Consider the following 21,168-nt stretch of genomic DNA (forward strand, 5'->3'; position numbering starts at 1 on the left):
ATTTTTGCTTGCCTTGGTTATGTGGGCCGTCCCACTGAAGTCAGTGAGATTACTCAAATGAGTAAAAGGAACAGGATTTAATCCAATTAATTAAAAAAAAAAAGATGTTACAGACTTTGGGAGACAGGCATGCATTTTCATTTACAGAAGTGATATGCAACTTTGTTACCTTAATGAGGTCCTCCCTGGAGGCAAAATTTGAAACCAAATAATTTTTTCCATTTTTAGTGTTGGTGATTGATACATAGAGACGATTCTCTGCTATCTCATGAGCATTAGAAGGAAGAAAAGACTCTATACCTGCCCTATAATAAAGAAAACGATTACCATTATTCACCATTAATTACTGAACAGCTTATAAATATTTCAGAAGCAGAAGAAAGCTGAGCTTTCCATAGTACAAATAGCCTTCTATACTTCCTCACTATTTTCACTAATTTTGAGCTTTATATAGAACTGGACTTACAAAAGTACATTAAGATACGTACCTAAGTCTTGTCATGAAATCATAACCTGGTGTCACTGCACCAAAGTACAGTTTTCTAATTTCCTCTGCGAACTTATAGGTAAACGCCTCGCATTCCTGAAAATTAAAATGCTTCGTATGAAAGGTTCTGTAATTATTAAAAACCATGTCCACCTGAATTACACAAAATGTTAATTATAAATAATTGTAGTGTAATGCTTTACCCATAGCATATTAATTGATGAGAGTTTACTTTACCAAAAAGGAGTTACAAGATAACTGATGAAGTCTATGTTTGCTCATGTCCCATTACAGATAAAGCATATGTGGATAAGATAAATGAATTACTTCTCCACACCACACCATCTCACTTGTGTACACCACATGGGAAATAAGGTAAGAGAAAGTTTTATATATTTATATATTCATAGAAAATAAACAGCATACATTTTATATATTATATATAAAATGGGTGTGATATATATATAAAAATGGGTGATATAGATCAGGTGAAAGAAAAAATCCCAAAGGTCTGCAGTTTATTTTCTATGAATATCACCCATTAGACGAGGAATCCACTAACATGTATGATTGCGGAAGTTAGCTTTTATATCAGGGCATTTCAATGGAAAGTGATGTCTTAAAATTCACTTAAACAATAAAAATATAGATGAGGTATTTCAAGACAGCTGTATAAAAACAAAGACTGAAAAGGTATTTAAAGGCTCCTTCCTCACTGATGCAAAAGCAAAATTTCTGCAGTTACTGGGAAAAATTAACAAAGTACTGATGACAACTGAAGTGTGTAGGCAAAATGGACACATAAAAGACATCCTGAGAACCAATTTGCATTAAATACAAGCAATTTAAAATGGAATAAAGGTAATATTGCATCTAATCCACAAGAGATTTGACAGAGCCTAGACTACCTACCCCTCAGGAATTACATAATTCTGATCCTGTAAAAACACCCCAATAATGTCTATCTTAAATGTAACTAAGGGCAGGCCCACCGACAGCAATTCCAGGCCCCAGGGCAGAACAGTCAATGGGCGTTCTTCCAGTATGGCCAGAGCTTCCACATGCTCGCTTGGCAGCCTTCACTGCCGTCGGTACCACACCATGTGTGCTTAGGAGCCCTGCAGCCTGCGCGGGTGATTTAAAAGGCCATCAGGGGCCCCTGGGCCCTTTTAAATCGCCTGGGCCCCTGGGCAATTGCCCCCTCCTAACCCACATCCCCCATCGGCGGGCCTGACTAAGGGACAGTTCTCTGAAGCTGCTGAACACAATTACTTTATGTACAGTAAATATGTTTTTGTGACAACATACTAAATTCATATTTACTTGCAAGTATTTAATATACTGCTATCTCTCACCATTTTATTGACAAGTCTTGCAACATCTAGTGTTTTTCTTAAAATTCCAGGTCTTAATGTCATGTTATAAAGGGAAGAATATATATATTTTTTTTTAAAAAGTAAGTTTCCAAACCTCATAATTGCAGATCAAAGCTTAGAAATTTGAACCCTAAAATGTTAGAAGCTCAACTGTCAGAAAGCAAATAAAAAGAACCCAATATTTATTTGCTTTTAAAATGATTTTTAGAGGGTCTAACTTTGGACTTTGAATGCTTGAGATTAGCAAAACTGTATTTGTATGAATTCCTATACCATTTTGTGAAAAGTGCTCTTCCGATTCTAGTGTCTTGAAGAACCTGCAATCCAGTTTTCAAAACTGGTTTTCAAGAAACATGTTGTACAACTGAACACTTAAAGTGCATTTAGGTACATTAGAGTGGTCTAGAAAATAGTTTAGAGTTCTTTGGTTAATAGCTTCCTGCATGATGCAATACTGAATTTGTTGCAATATATAAATAAACTAAAAATAAAGACTTGGATCAACATTTGGAGATATCCGGTCACAGGGATTTTTGTTGTTTGTTTTGGTTACATGTATAAAATCAGTGCTCAGAAAAGGTAACGACTGACAGCCCTGAAAACATAAGGCATCCTATCCACAGAAGAGAGATATACCATTGGCAGCAGTAAAACTTCCCCATACCCCTTGCATGGGTCTTAAACCTGGCCCACCTAAGCAATCACCTAAGTGACAGAAGAAAATTTAGTCTCCCTACAGGTTCTCGGTATGAATTGGCAACGTACGTGTGAATTAATGCTAACTGTGCTAGATTTGTACTAGAAACAAATCTTCACTTTAACATGTCTGAGACCAACTTATTTCTCATAGGTCAAACACACATCAGACAGGAACTACTGACATAAACTAGGCTCCATAGAGTATTACCAATTCCAAATCACCTGTTCATTTCAAGTGAATAAGTGTGGACACACTATGTGAATTCAGTATTATAGGCTATTGTTTTGTATGACAGGATCTATTCATAATAAGAATTATTCACTTTTGCCATCAAAAAGAACATCTCCCTTTTACAACTACTCAAAGTTATGGTAATGAGATATTAGTTAAAATATTTAAAAGCATCAGTGTGACTTAGGAGCCTAAGTTCCATTTTCAAAAGTGACTTAGTATTGATATGCCTAAAGATGCAGAACGTAATGGAAGTTAAGTGCCTAACCTGCTCGGGCACTTTTGAAAATCACATTCGGCACCTCACACATGCCAAGTGAATGCCCAAACCACTGGGCTAAAGCTTACAAGGGAGCTGAGCCACCACTTCTTCACTAACCCATGTTGTGAATCTAGTCCTCCTTTCCTTTGTTTTAATCAAAAAGCCTGAAAGTCAAAATGAAAGTTTTGGGGTAAAAATGTTTTGTTTTGACATTCCTGAAATGTTTTGATTTGTAAGAAGTTTTCAAAAAATATTTTCAGTTCAACACAAAACAAAACTTTATTTTATTTTTTTAATTTTACAGAAAACCGAAAAAATCCATTATTCACCAAGCACTAATTACAGCTCACCTCACTTTTGGACTCTCCTCTCAGATTCAGAAACCCACACAAGAGCTCTGAAAACAGGGGTGGGAGAGAGTCCTAATTATGATTTGTCTAACTTAGCCATATTTGAAAAAAAAACTAACTTTTCTAACAAAGTTGCTTTTATGGATACCAAATATGGCTATGTTGGAATTTTCTCTGTAACATTCTTTGTTCATGTTTTGGCTCAGATGGAATTTTTTTGCTAATGGTAAGAATATAGAATTACAGTGACAGAAAAGTTGAATAGAAATTTCAATAGAAGTACATTTGAATGAAACACATTCTATCCACAAGACTGAAATGTCTTTGGGTAACATCCACAGGAATTAAGGGTACATCTACACTACCCGCCAGATCGGTGGGTAGCGATAGATCGGGGATCGATTTATCGTGTGTAGTGTAGACACGATAAATCGATCCCTGATTGTTCTCCCGTCAACTGCTGAACTCCAGCAGTGCAAGAGGCGGAAACAAAGTCAACGGGGGAGCCACAGCTATCGATTCAGCGCCGCGAGGACACGAAGTAAGTAATTTAAATTCAATTGAAGATACGTCGACTTCAGCTACACTATTCTCGTAGCTGAAGTTGCATATCTTAGATCGATCCTCTTCTCCCCCCCACCCAGTGAGGACCAAGCCTAAGAGATACAATAGAACCTCAGAGTTATGAACATCTCAGGAATGGAGGTTGCTCGTAACTCTGAAATGTTTGTAATTCTGAACAAAATGTTATGGTTGTTCTTTCAAAAGTTTACAACTTAATACAGCTTTAAAACTTTACTATGCAAAAGAAAAATGCTCCTTTGCCTTTATTTCTTAGTAGTTTATGTTTAATACAGGACTGTACTGTATTTGCCTTATTTTTTGTCTCTGCTGCTGCCTGATCGCGTACTTCTGGTTACAAATGAGGTGTGTGCTTGACTGGTCAGTTCATAACTCTGGTGTTCATAACTCTGAGGTTTTATTGTATTATTTTGTCCACATAATTTTTCATTAGTGCAACAGAAACAGAATGATGAAAAAGTTAATTTAAAAAATGTAAAGAAAGGCTAGAGAGCTCAAATAGTGTTCTCTAGTTCATACGATTTCATACATGCCAAACTTCATTAAAATCAGACAATGTAATATGTGCTTTACTCTAATAAAAGAGCAAAACCAAAACTTTTCCTACATCTTAACCTATAAAAAGGGCCAGGCTGGAGAAAAACCCTATTGCCCAGAAGCCCAGTATAAACAGAAATGCTATCTGGGCAAGTAAGTGTATCCACTATTCTGCCCACTGGATAAAGAGAACAGAGGCTGGAGGCAGGGTGTGTGAGATAATTGAAATTGATACCAGTCAAAGGAAAGAGGCCAGACGGAAGAAGTTCCAGTCAACAGAAGAGAGAAATGGACCTAGCTAATCTCAGCTAATTTATGCATCCTAGTTTTCCACTCGCCCTTGGTGAGCAACTTTTTCAGTCTCAGTTCAACAGGACCCCTAGCTTGTGCATCTTATTAATAAAAGACAGGAAAGCCTCTTTAAGAAGGAGGAAGATATCAATTTTACTATTTCATCTATCTGATTTTTGTAGTCGGCCAATGCCATACCCCTCTTTGCTGACTAGAGCTTCAGACAAATAGCCCTTGTTCAGGCCCCAAACGTGGTGACAAGATGGGAAAACCAAGAGACTGTGACACAGAGTTTATTTTCCATCTGATCCCTCAAATAATATTTTCGTGATAATATCAAAATTGATGTTTTATCATTGCCTAACACATTGATATTAAATGTTAAATATTTCAATGTTTAGCAAGGTCTGGTCTTCTTCAATGCTGTATTCAGTCATTTCACAAAGAAGTAAGAGAGGCAAAATCCTTTGTTGGAAGTTATGTGTATTGAAAACTAAACCCTTTTAGGTATGTCTACACAGTAGTTAAACACCTACGGCTGGCCTTGATTAGCTGACATTGGCTCCATAAGAAGTGCAAAGTGGCCTTCAACCAGCCGAGGTAGCAGTGGAGAACTGCTGTTGCAAAGAACTCTCCACCAGACAGCTCTGCTGCTTCACTGTCTCCTGCCCCACTTCCAGCATAAGGAGGAGGGGATATTTTTTGGGGGGGGAGAAGCCTGGGTGGGACAGGTAAGGGGAATGGCAGAGCAGAGCTCTGCTATGCATCATCCTCCATTGGCATAAGTTCACAGGGACAGCCCCAAACTGTGCAGGGCCACGTGGCACTGAATCGGAAAGCAACAACCGGCTTCCTGCAAACATACCCCCACTTCTCCACCCTTTGCTCCACCCAATCAGATCTTGGACAAAATAGAGAATCAAAGCCTATAACTGTACGTGTTAATATCAGTCAAGTAAGAAAGCACCTGTCTGTTCCTTATATCTCCTTCCTTAAAAGGACAGCAGTGCAAGTTTACTGAACAGTGTCAGCAGTTGGCTGTAACTACTAGCCTAGGACAGAAACTGATTACTTCTCTACAGCAAACTTTAATAAATTAATCATATCACCAGCACAAATCTCACTCACCACTTCCCTCATACTGTCCCTCACTCATCACTTCCCTCATACTGTCTTCTAAATCCAGGGTTCTCAACCTTTTTCTTTTTGAGCCTCCTCCTCCCACCCCAACATGCTATAAAAACTCCAGAGCCCAGGTGGTGGTGGTGAGGATTTGGGGGCGCTGGGTTTCAGGCGCTGGGGGGCCCTCCTCTGGGCTTCTGCCCTACAGGGTGTCAGGGCTCCGGCCCCTGTGCGAGGACGGCGGGCATAGGTGTAGTTTGACTTCTATTGGGGTGGGGGTGGGGCAGGGCCGGCAGGGCTTGGGCCAGCTCCGCACAGCAGGGATCGGAAAGGGAGCGCCACCTCTACACCCCGACTAACCTCAGCAGACCACCCAGCTTATCTGGGTTGGGGGAGACGCAACCAAAAATTATAACTCAAAGGGTGAGGGATTCAGCTCAAAAAATGTGAAAACCACTCAGGGTGCAGGAAGAGGGATCCTAGGGGCTGTGTACAGGTGGGGGGCAGAGCTCAGGGTGCAGGGAGAAGAGCAGCTAGGGGCTGTGCCAGGAGACACCACCCCCCATGTGGTCACTGCTCCCCAAAGGCTCTGCGGAACCAGGTCCCCATGCCCAGGCAGCTCTTACTGGTTGCAAAAGCAGTCAAAAGGGGCTGGGAGCTGAGGATCAGCCATAGCCCTGGGCACCAAGAGGAGGAGATGAGGGACCGCTACACTGCCTCCTCCATGAAACCTGTCAGAGCAGCAGCCACCCTGCACTGCCCAGCTCCAGCTTCCAATCACCAACCTGGCCAGAAGGCGAGGCTTTGGAAGGTGGGGAAGAGGGGTGTGTGGAGCTGCCGCCGGAACTGCCCTGCTGTGGGTAAGGCACTGCAGTTTGGGGGTCAACGCACCCCTGAACTCCCCTCCACCTCTGCCCATGGGCTCGGGGCTTCTGCTCCACAGAGCACCAGGGCTTGGAGCTCATGGACCCCCTGAAACCGGCTCATGGACCCCCCAGGAGGCTGCAGATCCCCCGTTGTGAACCACTGTCCTAAACTACAAGGATACAAATAGTGTGTGTGTGTCCACACGTGTATGTATGACTTTACATATCTCAACAAATCTTCATCCATATATGACTTTAAAATTATACAGCTAAAATATCTTATGGTGTAAATTGAGCACATACGTCATTAGTTGGTAAGTGTTTTTAAAAACTGTATGAGGAATATATACACACTTTCTTTGTTAGGGAAAACAAAGAGTTGTGAGCTCTGCTCCTAGACAAGAACTAAAAAAAACAACAAAACAAAAAACCCCAAAAAACTGTTGACCAAATAAAAATAGTGCCACCCTAAAAACCTTACTTCAGGAATTTAAGTTTTTTGTTTTTTTTTTAAAACCACTACATTCTAAATGAATTAGTTATTTTTCAATTACCTCTATGTTTTCTGGCATTGTTAACAGAACTGTGGCAACCAGTGATCCTGCAGAAGCTCCTGCAAAAGCCTTCACAACCTTCAGTAACTTCTTACCATGTCTGCAAAGAGCAGATGCTGCCCCCAAGTGGTATATACCCAGAAACCCACAAGCTGCAAATGATAGGTTGAGATGTTTCATTTTTGCTGTGGAAACAAAATTTTGCCATCAGGAGATGGATCAGTTAAATGCTTTAACACATTTATTTTTTGCTATATAACACACACAAGCACAATATCTAAAAACAGCTGGCTTGTTTTCAAAGGAGATGAGCATCTTCAACCCCCAATTAATTCAACAGGAGCTTGTAGGTCCACAGCATCTTTGAACTTCAGGGCAATTGTATTCAAAATGCTGCTTAGTCAAATACTGCTCCATTTCTATTGTTCCAAGTGGAAAATTATTTTTATCCACAATAAAATATTAATAAAGTGTTTTTATAAATGTTGTATTCCTCTGTTAAATTAAAAAGTTTAACACTGTATATTGAGTAGATAAGGTTTCCCATATCTGGGGACTTAGTAAAGACAACTAAAAAAAAAAAAATCAATGATTCTAGTCATTTTCCAGAACTGTTTGATGGATTGGTACAGTTTAAAACCATTTTGCTGCTGGCTCAGAAAGTTAAAATTGCTCAGAATTGTAGATAATTACATCTGGTCATCATATTCTCTTTAAATGTGCAGTACTGACTCTAAAATAGTCCTCTTAGAAAAACACTTTTTCCCTTTCATTATTGGAATTAATTTACTTTAGAAATGCTACCATCAGCATCTAATAATGCAGAGACAAATTTATATAAAAGGCATTTCTTATTCAGAGAAAGGAAAACACGTTATAGTTGCAATCATAAGACGACACAAAAGAGAGACAAACTATAATTATATAAAAATAAAACAAAATCCACCACATGCGCTTTAAAGGAGCTAAGGGTCTAATTCAGGGATCGGCAACCTTTGGCATGCAGCCCGTAAGGGAAATCCGCTGGCGGGCTAGGACGGTTTGTTTACCTGCAGAGTCCACAGGTTCAGCCAATCGCAGCTCCCACTGGCCACAGTTCGCTGTTCCAGGCCAATTGCGGCTGCGGGAAGTGGCAGTCAGCACATCCCTCGGCCCACGCCACTTCCCGCAGCCCCATTGGCCTGGGACATTGAACAGCGGCCAGTGGGAGCTGCAATCAGCTGAACCTGCAGACACTGCAGGTAAACAACATGTTCCGGCCCGCCAGCAGATTTCCCTGACGGGCCGTGTGCCAAAGGTTGCCGATCCCTGATCGAATTTAAACTAACAAAATGTAAAAAGGGAAAATTAAGCTGAAATTTAATTTTTAACTTCCCTGTTGTGCCCAGATATATTACTTTGGATTTCTGCAGAAATAGTGGAGGTATGAGAGACAGGGTGCCTTATATTAATTTATATTTCTTATAAGATTTAGAATTTCACATGGAATTGGGAGAAAGGAGGGTACATACGTGGCTGCTCATTGATTTCAATGGGACTACTCACGGCAGTGAAGTTAAGCAAGTACATAAGTGTTTACAGGATCGAGGCATTTGCCTACCTTAAAGAAAAATGGCTTAGCATGGCATCTAGAGCACTTAATATTAAACATGGAGTTAACTAGAGCTCAATTGCCCAATATGTAACAAAGGAATCTGAGTATCAGAGTTGTAGCCATGTTAGTCTGTAACTACAAAAACAAGGAGTCTGGTGGCACCTTAAAAACTAACAGATTTATTTGAGCATAAGCTTTCATGGGTAAAAAACCCACAATGCATCTGAAGAAGTGGGAGTTTTTTTTACCACAAAAGCTTATGCCCAAATAAATCTGTTAGTCTTTAAGATGCCACCAGACTCCTCGTTGTTTTTAAAGGAATTTGAAATCTCTTACAGGATTGAGTCTACTCTCAGGTTTAGGGAGGACAAGTGTCCAAAGCAATGTCATTAGATCTTTTAAATTCAAAAGCTGTGCTTATACAAGAAAATTTTAAAAACAAAATTTCCTCCAATGTTACCATGGGCTCAACTGAACCTGTGGCAATATTAGAGAATTTTTTTTTCCCCTGAAGTCATCTCGAGTAGACAAAACCCTAAAGATCTAACTTCTTACATACCTCCAGAAACTTGCAAGATTCTGCTTATTGCTGATCATAAAAGCTATATACTGTATAGAAGATAGTTAAAATAAACAATCAAAAAATAAGCTAAGTACGTAACAGAAGGCCTATCCCTTATGATCTGAGACCTTCAGCAAAGGGTTAAGAAATGAGTGTTAAAAGGCGATGGAGAACAAAGCCAGACCATATTGTTCGTGTTATTCTCTCAGCCTCAAGATACCATTAGCTCCTAAAACACAAAGGTCTAGATGAATGCCTAATGAGAATAGATCTGTTACTCTAATTAACTGTATCTTTAAAATTTCCTTTGTAAATTATCTTCCTCTTCGCACTACCAAAACCCAGTAATTAGCTTAATTTTTCTCTATATAATCCACGTATTTCATGCAACTTCTTCTGTGTGTTTTGGACTGGACTTGTAAATCATGCAAAAATAAAAGCTATAAAATTAATTCTCTTTGAATATATTGTATTTTAAAGGTAAATTTAGTTGAGGGTGCCAAGGCATGCCAATGTTACTACAATAATAAGGTTGTTAAACCTCAGTGTTCTTCTCAAACATATGTTCACATAAAGTTACTGTGATGGAGTCCCCCTGGGGTAGCACCTGGAACTGGGGTACCACTGAGCCCCCCAACCCACCAGCCTAGGCTCCCTTTACACTGTGCTGCTGTGACCAGCCTGCACTTTCACCAGCACACATATAGGTAGGTACATACCCACCTACAGTTACATGCAGATGCTGTGTCCAGATCCTGCATGGGAAGGCTCCAGCTAGGGAACTTCCAAGCTACTAAGGCACACACCCCCTCTGGAGCATAAACCCAAAATAACACCGTCTTGTGCTGCACAGGAAACTGTACAGCGTAGGCTCATGAAATTCATCCCCTCCCTCAGTGTGGAGAGGAATACACAACAGTTTTCTGCCCCAGTTATGACTTCCCCACACTGGTTTTAAATAAAGCAAAAAGAAGTTTAACTACAAAAGACAGATTTTAAGTGATTAAAGGTATCATAAAACAGTTCAAAGCAGATTACCTGGCAAATAAACAAAAACCGCAAACTAAGCTTGATGTACTACATAGATCAGACATGAATAGCAAATTCTCACCCTAAGTGAGGGTACAAGCAGGCTGCCGTTTAAGGGGAAAGCTGCACTAGCTTACAGTTTCGAATCTCCAGGTGTTCCATTCACAGACTAAAAACCCTTTAGACTGGTCCAGCAGTTCCCCCAGTTCAGTCTTGGTTCCTCAGGTGTTTCCAAGAGACACTCTGGGTGGGGAGTCAGTGAAGAACCATGATAATGTCACTCCACTGCCTTATATAGCTTTTGCATATGGTGGGAACCCTTTGTTTCAAAGCTTGGTTCCCACACCAGTCAGTGGAAAAATACTGATATCACTGGTCTACAATTTTTGAGAAGTCGTCTGCTTCAGAGATAAAATGTGCTATTTATTATGTATTTTGATGTGCTGAATTCAAATATGACCAATAAAACAACTGATTGGCTACTGTTTCTAAGTTATGTAAGTTTTTACATTTTATGTCTATGTATATTGTGTAGATAGTAGAGTTTTAATCATAAATTGTAAACCTAGGTCTTTTCATGTGTTTATGGTTGCTTTACATGATAATATTTCACCTGTCCTGTTTATGTAACACTCTGCCTTACTCTTGGGTAGTTCCAAATCCCTGACAAGGTCATTCAGTTCACCTTGTGTTATGAGGTGTGCTTCAGAGGAGGAGGATGGGAGAAAATGTGGGTCCTGTGACATTGATGGTTCAGGACCAGAAGTTTCATCCTCTTCCTCGCCTGACTCAAGTGAGAATGATTCTCGTGCATCAGGAACTGGCAGTCCTTCTCCGTGGGGTACTGGGCGTATAGCTGATGGAATGTTTGGATAATGCACAGTCCACTTTTTCTTCTTTGACACACCTTTCCCAACTGGAGGCACCATGCAGAAGTAACAATTGCTGGTATGATCTGTTGGCTCTCTCCAAATCATTGGCACTGCAAAAGGCATAGATTTCCTTTTCCTGTTCAACCACTGGCGAAGATTTGTTGCAGCATATGTGTGGGGCCCACCTCTTGTCCTGATCTCCAATTTTGCAGCCAAAATAAAGGTGACAGGCTTTCTTAAACATAGTGCTTATACTGCGCTTTTGTGATGCAAAAGTCACTTCACCACAAACATAGCAGAAGTTATCTGCACTGTTCACACAAGTACGAGGCATCTCTGCTCACTTTGGCTAAACAGAAATGTGTCCCTTTGCAAAATCAAACACTCACAAATAAGAGAGCACGACACTGTATGATTTCTAGAGCTGATATAGGGCAATTTGTTCAGCAGAGTGATGTAAGCTTCGTTATGATTGCATCATCCATGACTTCTAGGAATAACATGATGCAATTCATATCATGTATGACGCAATACCAGCTTCAGATTGCATCATTCATTGTTTTGCCTAAAAAGCAAGTACTGTCCAAACCCAGTCATAGATTTATTCATAGATCCAGTCAAAGATGTATTTTAGTCATTTCTGGTTTAAATTGAGATCCCTTCCCTTTATAACTCACTTATCCTCTGCTATTCCCAAGTCAAGGGTCGTATATACTGACCCAATAGCATAACTTGAAAACTAGAGCCAATCAACAATTTTAAGCATCATTTTCGTTCTCAGTGACCCAGAATTAGTAAAGTTTGACTACATTTATTTCAGAAGCATTTTGGCTGTAGAGCAGTGTTATCCCAAGATTCAGACCAGCACCAGGTGACCTGGTCACATGTCCCTGTAGTGTCACAGCAGCAATCACTCAGAGGCTATTTGTAGCGTCCTTAGGAAGACCCCACGTGGGAGATAAGCTTCTTCTAAGGCCTACTGTTTTCTCCTAATGGCTCATTAACCTGAATGGACCATCTAGACTGAGAACCTCTAGCCTAGTGAGCGTTCCCCAGGTATAAACACTTTTGTAATACAGATACATAGTCAATATTCCTAACTTCAGGTACAAAAATGACACATGCATACAAATAGGATAATCATATTCAGCAGATCATAACCTTTCCAATGACATCTCACATGACTTATCTTGCATAAAATACATCATAATTATAATAATATCACTATGAAGAATATGGGGTGCAATGTCACAGTTACACAGTCACTATGGACAGATTTGTTTGATCCTCATTACCTGAAGGAATATTTGAATTCTCTAGGCATTAAGACTCCTTGTTTTCCCAAATTTAGTTTGCATGCCTCTAACACATCCCATGTGTACAGTATAGGTTCAGGTGGCTTCATATGGTGATGTGATGAATGACCAGAAGAATAAAGCATTTTGAAAGAGAAGCCCCTAACAAACTGGGGTCACCGCTTGTGTAGGGAAAGCCCCCGGCGGGCCAGGCTGGTTTGTTTACCTGCCCCGTCCACAGGTCCGGCTGATCGTGGCTCCCACTGGCCACAGTTCGCTGCTCTGGGCCAATGGGGGCTGCAGGAAGCGGCGTGGGCCGAGGGACTTACTGGCCGCTGCTTCCAGCAGCCCCCATTGGCCTGCAGTGGCAAACCGCGTCCAGTGGGAGCTGCAATCGGCAGGACCTGCTGATGGGACAGGTAAACAAATTGGCCTGGCCCGCCAGGAGCTTTCCCTACTCAAGCAGCGACCCCAGTTTGAGAAACAATGCCCTAACAGAAGGTTAAATCCTTTATGCTTCCTTCATTTAGTATGGATTAAAAGCAGGAAGAGGAGAAAGATTTCCTCTCTGTATACAGTTTTAAAAATACCTAAAAAGCTCCTGTAGAAAATTATGAAAAGCATCAATCCACTATCAAGAAACAGTTTGATACATTTTATACATTGAAAAACTTCTACGCTGAATCTCTTCCATCCATCTATCAGGTAGCACAGAAATTAATCATTAATGTATGGGAGATTTTCTGTTGAAAGCATAAGACTTTCTTTACAAAAAAAAAGTGTATCATTTAGATGATGTTAATTGCAATTCACTGAAAAAAAACCACTTCCTACCTTGTCTCTAATTTTTTTGTGTGGGAATATACAGAAGTATCACTTAATCCACAATGAATACAGCTGTACAGACCCCTCCTCCCTGGCAGGACGGAGCAGCTATTTAACAACACACAGCAATATTACCAAAAAAACCCTGAGGGTCCTCCCACACCCCCAAAAAAATTTCAGTTTAACTACTCTGGTTGTTCTCATTTCCTATATGGAAACCATAGATGGAATCCTAGCTCCATTGAAATTAATGGCAAAATTCAAATTGACTTTGGTGCCAGGATTTCACCCTGTTTGTCTACTGGTTCTGATTTTAATGACAGGAAGAAATCAAGAAGACTGTGTGATAATTATCTATATATTTAATCTATATTTTTCCCTATATAGAACTAACTTATTTATAACTGTCATATTTAATTCACAGAGCTTTATTCTCTGTGGCACAAAGCACCAGTGTGAAACTGTAATTTACAAAATAATAGATGTCTATTTCAAGAAAGATGAGATATACTGTAAACCAATTAGTTGTATAACAAGCAAATTAAGTGATATGTGAGAAAAGTAACTGGAGAATATATATGAATATTTTATATAGAATTGCTGAGAGACAAAGACAAATACAAAGACAAAATAAATGCCATAGAAAGTGTATTTTAAGAAGAAAATGTAACAGGGAGAGAGCAAAATTAAGATTTGTTCTGAAATCAGAGAAGCTTTTTTTGGTACTACCTACATATGTAAGAGATAATCTAAGCCTAGTGTGTACTGAAATGGTGACATCAATGATTTTTGAAGTGCAAGGATGTAGAAAAATAAATATAAAAAATGATACAGACTAACTAAAACCTGGGGTCTGTTATGGAGCTCAATGAGAGAGTCTGTTTTCCTCTACATTTCTCCATAACTTTAGTGGTAACTTTCAGAATTTTATTTTAGTTTCCAAGATAAAGTATTTACATTTCACCGAACATTTTTTGTTTTCTCTTTAGTCTGTAAACCTCTCTTGTTTAATTTACATTGAATTTGGCATTGACTGTTGTATCTGGGAACATCAGACTGTTGCCAATGTTTTCAAAGAGAACATAACTGTGTATTTAAGGCATGCAGAAACAGGTAAACATGACTTAAGTGCAGATTCATCTTAAGGTATGTCTTCACTAACAACGTTGAAGTGCTGCCGTGAGGGGAGTAGCTCCCAGCGCTGGTGCACTGCCTACACTGCCACTTTCCAGCGTTGAAACTTACAGCGCCTGGGGGGGGTGTTTTTTCACACCCCTGAGTGAGAAAGTTTCAGTGCTGTAAAGCGGTAGTATAGATAAGGCCTTAGTGCTGTTGTGGGAATAGAGGGAAGATAGCTCCACCTCCCCCGTTCAGAGACTTCTAGGGGCTAGTTTGCCACATGGCACAAACTAGGTCAAGCCCAAGGTTATACAGAATGCCTATGGGCCATTGCAAAGGCAAGGAGACAAAATTGCCTAGGCCACTCTCAAATCAATCCTTCCCACCTCTGGCTCACCCATGTCTCATGCATCCAAATCCTTCTTGCATCTTCTGTGAAGCAAGAACAGAGCAGACAGAGAAAACTCTATGCCTTGAAGCAGGAGGCTTCTGTACAAGGGATATTTTTGGGACAGATTTACACCAATATACCAGCTCTTTGCATCAACTTAGCTAATGAGAAAGGGTCCCTAGACAATGGCAAATCTGGCATTCTGAACAGGTGGGCAAGGGCACAGAGAATTCTACAGTGTGCCATAACAGGATCCCTAGGGTACAGCTCTGGGTATAGGAAAGCCAAAAGAAATAAGGGTATTTATAAATCTGTAGCACTGGAATAGTTAAAATGAAAAACAGTCATGACTAAGCCTTTGTTTTTTAAAGTTCTGTCCCCTTCCCTCTGCCCAAAAATATCTATGTATCAAACCTATTCAAATTTAGAACTAACCCTTCCCCCACAACCATGTAAAACTTCCTTTATAAAAACAGCACCAATTTTACCTGGCCTGTTTGCTGATTACACTGGACCACTGACCAATAAAGGTGGTCACCAGTTCAAAATTCCAGTGCTTCAAATAAAAGGCTGTCAAGCAGACAAGAGAGTTCAATGTCAGCGGCATAAAGGAACTGCTTGAACTCCTACTGCCACAAGGGCCTTCTTAAGTGTTCCATAGAACTGCTGTTTAAAGACTTGCAGAGACCCTGAATGAAGTGGAACCAGTAGTGAAGATGCATCTACTTATGTGTGCAAACTCATTTGAACTGAAAATATATTTTAAATTATTTTAAGAGCCAAAGAAATATCAATTTCTATATAGTTGGTATTTCTTCTCTTAATCTGTCTTGTCTATTTAGGCCCTGATCCTGCAATGTAATACCTGTGGGTGGATGACGGATGTTTGCTCACTCATTGAGTCTGCATGTACTGCAGGACTGTAACCTCACACTCTAAAAATTTGAGGGCGGGGCTGTCTCTTACTATGTGTATGTACAGCAGCTAGCACAATGGGGCCTCTATCTCTGTTGCGCTTCTGGGATATACCGTTACACAAATAATAGTAAAAAATATTAAAAAAAAAAAAATCCACAGCCTAACATTGGCTATAAACTTATTTCACCAAAAATTTTAACAAGAATTAACAAAAAGGAACTGCCAACAAATGCGACATTTTTATGAACACAAATATACTGAATGACAGCTATCAAGCAGTTTAGATAAGATATGAATATTTGCATTAAATGAAAAGCCTTAAAATATTACATTAGCACACTGGATGGTTAGCTACAATGCACTGCTAGTTCAATAAACAAGCTTACAATTTAACTTGGACTTTACCTTGAGAAAATAAGCAAAGAAATAAAAGGAAGAGATGCAAGGTATTTACAAATCTATACTCACACTGAGGCAGCTTTCCAGGGATTGTAAAATAACTATCAATTTAATAAGCATCAAGAAACCAGATAGGGGTAAATACTTATGAGAGTCTGCCTTTGGTGTATCTTCAAGACCACAAAAGCCCCAAGTGGGTGAGCTGTATCAAACACAAAGGTTCTAATTCAAAAACTATTGAAGTCAAAAGAGAGTCCTTGCATTAATTTCAATGGGCTTTGGATTAAGCCCAAAGCACACACAAAGACTCCATTACTATGTCACTTCATGATACCACCATGCAAGCTAAAGGACTACAAAATAATACCTGATTGTGTCCTAGTTATTCAGTAGACTGTTCCAGGATGGAGGGATAGCTCAGTGGTTCAAGCACTGGCCTGCTAAACTGAGGGTTGAGAGTTAAATCTTTTAGGGGGCCACTTAGGAATCTGGGGCAAAATCAGTACTTGGTCCTGCTAGTGAAGGCAGGGGGCTGGACTTGATGACCTTTTGGGGTCCCTTCCAGTTCTATGAGATAGGTGTATCTCCACATATTTAATTAAAAAAAAAAAAAGAAAGCTTCTTCTGAATCATCAGCCAACTCCCAATAAAGTATACAGAAAGACTTCTGCTGACTTCAACTTGATTGGACCAATACTGTATTGGGTGAATAAAATTTATTTTTTAAATTGCAGAATGTACTGCGGTGAACCATAATTATTATTATTTAGTGCACCGTGGAAAAAATACAAAACCCTTTTTTATTAGCAATAAAAAATTCCTGTATGTTGCTTTTTTTTCCAAAATACTTAAATCCATATTATACAGTAACTTGATGATAAAAACAAGATACTTGAGATTTAACTGAGAATAAAAGTATTAAATACCTTCCATCATGAGTTGTCTTCCGTCAGACGTTGCTTTGGGCCCTTTCCCATAGGCTGTTTTAACTTCGTCAGCAACAACAGCGGTTGCCATGTCCATTATCAGCCATTCATTCTGTACCTGGGACACCCACATCAAGACAATCAAAGGTTAATCTTTTGAAGGAAAGAATAAAAGGAATGGTTGCAGGAAAATCTCGGCTGATTTTTTTCTGAAGTATTTAAAATAATACTGTGAAAAATCATGATGTGTTCTTTAAAACTAGCTGGGTGAAAAGTGAATAAAAGCTCCATGTCATTTGCATATTTGTACAGTGTCTAAACACACTACCATATATATAACATGTTATATGCTATTATTTATAACAAACAACAGCATGCAATAATTTACACTTTCAAAGCTGAAACTAATCTAAGTGGATGTCTAAAACTAGGTACAGTAGACTATGCCACTTACAGGCATCATGTGTAGAATATGACATGCAAACACCAAGATTAAGTTTGTATTTCATAAATGATCTTGTGAACTGCTTCAGTCATGTTTCCACAGCCTTAGGCTTTTCTCCTTGCATACATTCCATAGTGATACTCAAGTTTTATGCTCTTATCCTACCTTAACAAATCCTTTACCCTCTTTTTCTGGTCTTTGTGCCTCATCCCCACACACGAGGACTAATTCCCTTCTTCAGTAAATCAAATCACCTCAGTCCATGCCCTCCTGAAGTCTCTCCTAAACATTTATTTCTTTCAGCTAGTCTTCCACATCAGTAATCATCTTATTTTTCCTACACTATAACTACACAGAGGTTTTATTTTTCTCTTAAAGAAGCTAGAACAACAAGAAACCTATATGGCAAGTCACATATCCTGTTACTTTCCAACCTCCACCCCCTAGTCTGGTCATTTTTCTGAGTTAATGTCCAAACCTGCACTCCCTTATGCCAGTAGTCCTCAATTCATCAAACCTTAAAATAGTAAACTCTTGAGGAAGGGATCTGGTCTTGTTGTTGAAAGAGCACTATGAATACCTATAACACCATAGAAAAAAATAAATTAAGTAAATACTTACATTATATGTGGATTTAACGTGTGTGGCTCTTAGACTGCAGTAACCCAGAACACCAGTCCAAAACTGCTGAATTTTAAAAAATATGCTACCATGCAGTCCATCCTCTTTCAAAGGAGGCCATTGCCTTTGGATGCTACACATGCGTTTAGTGGCCAACATTCCTCTGCAATGTAGCCCCTGAATCCAGATGGTGTAACAATAAATGGATTTGCTCAGAACAGGATCATTTTACTGCCACAGACTTGTAATGAATGAGGTAGCTACAACACCACCAGATGAGTTTATTGCTGGACATTACAAGGGAGATGTCCCATCATCCACTAAAAATATTTAAAATACCTGGTGGAAAACACAGAAAGCCAAAACCAAGTTGAGTGATTAAAAAAAAAAAAGAAAAGCTGTATGTTAAGGCCCTGACACTACAATGGGAGTCATGTAGAAGGTAATCAGTAACATACCATGCAAACTGATCCATAAAGACTCTGCTTGCACAGATTAGATTGCAGGATTGGACCATATTTTGCAGGTGACAATACAAGCTCTAGAGAAACCAGGTGGGTGAAGTAATACCTTTCTGGGGGCAAACTTCTCTTGGTGAAAGAGAAATTTTCAAGCTGAGGAACTCTGTGTAACCTTGTCTCTTTCATTAACAGAAGTTGGTCCAATAAAAGATATTACCTCAGCCACTTTGTCTTTCTAATATCCTGGGACCAGGGGTGCTGCAACGGGGGTAGGGGACTCAGAGGGCCATGGCACCCCCCACTTTTTGAAAGTGGAATGAGCCCAGCCCATCCCCTTTTGACCATGGGCCTGCCCTGGCCCCTCTTCTTCTCCTGCCCCCCTTCAGCCAGGTGGCAGCTGGAGCCCAGCAGGGGAGCCTGGGCAGCTGTTGGGCACCACGCCATGGACCCGCCACCTGTCCGGCGTATGGGGCGGAGAGCAGCCACTGGCCTGTGTCCCCGCTCCATGGTCCCCCGCCTGAGACCAACACAGCTATATCATTAGAAATACAAGCTCTAGACAATTACACAGAAGAACTGAAAACACATTCCTTGTCTGGAAGTTCATGAATGCTAAGTGTCAAAAAAAAAAAATCTAGGAGGGAAGATTGCCTTGGTTTCTGCTTCAAATAAAACACTGTGGGATCCTGATAATCCATGACCATAAAAGGAAACCATCAGCTTGAAATGTAGTCAATTTCAAATAGGAGTGAAAGGCAGCTAAATGAGGGAGGGGAAGTCACTACACCTGCCCATGAGCGCCCCTTCCAATGTAGTCCAATCACATTTGTCTTTTAGAATTTTGGAGAAATTTATTATTGCCTCAAACATCTGCACTGACTATGGGATAGAAACTGTACAGCTGCCTATACAGTGTCACCCAATACCAGGGGGCCCTGGGTGATTGCCCAAAGTGCAGCAGAGCTGAGGTGCGCAGCTCCCCCACCCCCCACAATGTTCCTCCATGCCCTCCTAGGGGGCTGTGAGGAGGAGAATGAGGAGCAACACCAAGTGCTCCATGCATCCAGATCACTTTCCCCACCTGGGCTGGGAGGCGAGCATCAGGCGCTGCTCTCTGCCTTAATCGCAGGTAGCCAGGTGGGGAAGTGACCTGGATGCAGGGAGTCCCGATGTTGCGCCCCCCCCAGCATTCAAGGCGACCTAGCAGCTCTGCTCCCTGCCATTCAGGTGAGTTTCCCCACATGGGTGCAAGAGGGGGTGCAGGGCGGCGTTAGGGGAGAGGGAGGGTGGGGAGCCCACGGTGGCCAGGGGCAACGGGGGGGCACCACACGCAAGGGGGCCAGGGGCACCAAAATAGAAGTTAGCCCAGGGCACCATTTCCCCGCAAGCCGACTCCGCGCAATACACACGGGGGTGGGGGCGGGGAGAGATTATCCTAGTCTGAGCGGAGCGCTAGGGTTGCAAAGGCAGCTCTGTGCAGGGCTACAGCAGGGCTACAGCGATTCCCGCCAGGCCACGGCGCAGCCTCTCCCCCCGCGGGGAGGGGGTGAGCACAGACACGTAGGGCGGGGGGACCCGTCCCCCCCCGCTGGGGCCCAGCGTTTATGCGGGGGGCGGGGCTGTGCTGGCTCCCAACGTCAGAGCCCCGCGCGGCGCAGCGCTTTGGTTCGAGGCAGGGCGCTCGGGAGCCTCGCACCCCCACGCACCTCTTCTCCCTGCACGCGCCGGCCGCCGCTGACGCGCCTATTGTTCTACCAGCTCAGCGCCAACAAACCGAGCGACGCCCCCTTGCCCCCCGCCGCCCCTCTCCTGCTGGAAACCTCGCGAGATCTCGCTTCCCACCCGCTGGGAGGGCGCGCGCCTCTGGAGCTCGAGTCGCACGCATGTGACGCGCAAAGGAGCGGGGCCGAATTAACAATTCGCCGCTCTGGGCAGTTCCGCCCGGCTCAGGCTCGCGCGCCTCACAACGGGGATGGCGCGCGAGGACGGACGAAAAAGTGCACGTCACTCACGCGTGTCCCCCCCCGCGCATGTGCAGTGTGCTGGAACGAGGCGCACAGGGCTTTGCGGCAGAGGAGGTCCGGGCATAATCCTCCGCGCCCCCGCCCCTCCCTAGCACGCGCAGGCAGTGGGTGGCTGGCCGGGATCCTGCGCGAGCTGTAGCACGTGCGAGGCCCTGGAGCCCCCGGGCCTGAGCAAAACGCCGCAGCGGGCACTGGGGAAGGGTTGGTTGCGGGGGTGTATGTGAGCGGGGCGGCAATGGAATGAGCCACCCTAAACTTATTGCTTGGGGCGGGGGGGGGCAGTCTGTTGTGTGCCAGGCGGCCTGCCCAGGTTCCCTGAGCAGAGTGGG

The 21,168-nt window shown here is 41.8% G+C and overlaps 1 protein-coding gene across 6 annotated transcripts in view; it reads right to left on the reverse strand.

Annotated features, from left to right (window-relative positions):
- PNPLA4 (patatin like phospholipase domain containing 4) overlaps positions 1–20,846 on the reverse strand; it is a 47,484-nt gene extending 26,638 nt beyond the window's left edge. The window contains exons 1-6 of one of the 6 annotated variants that reach the window (XM_039483304.1): positions 20,828–20,846; positions 18,355–18,693; positions 17,289–17,406; positions 7,359–7,543; positions 489–583; positions 170–305 (exon numbers count right to left, since the gene is read on the reverse strand). In XM_039483304.1, the coding sequence (XP_039339238.1) occupies positions 170–305; positions 489–583; positions 7,359–7,543; positions 17,289–17,406; positions 18,355–18,513 (693 nt within the window). In that variant the 5' untranslated portion in view covers positions 18,514–18,693; positions 20,828–20,846. Of the gene's footprint in view, positions 1–169; positions 306–488; positions 584–7,358; positions 7,544–17,288; positions 17,407–18,211; positions 18,314–18,354; positions 18,694–18,812; positions 20,248–20,521; positions 20,618–20,657; positions 20,775–20,827 lie in introns of those variants that run through there. The other 5 variants (XM_039483294.1, XM_039483277.1, XM_039483310.1 and 2 more) reach the window with 5 other exon arrangements.
- Positions 20,847–21,168: the final 322 nt, after the last annotated feature.

This window comes from Mauremys reevesii, linkage group 1 (assembly GCF_016161935.1).
Source record: "Mauremys reevesii isolate NIE-2019 linkage group 1, ASM1616193v1, whole genome shotgun sequence".
NCBI classification, from domain to species: domain Eukaryota; kingdom Metazoa; phylum Chordata; order Testudines; family Geoemydidae; genus Mauremys; species Mauremys reevesii.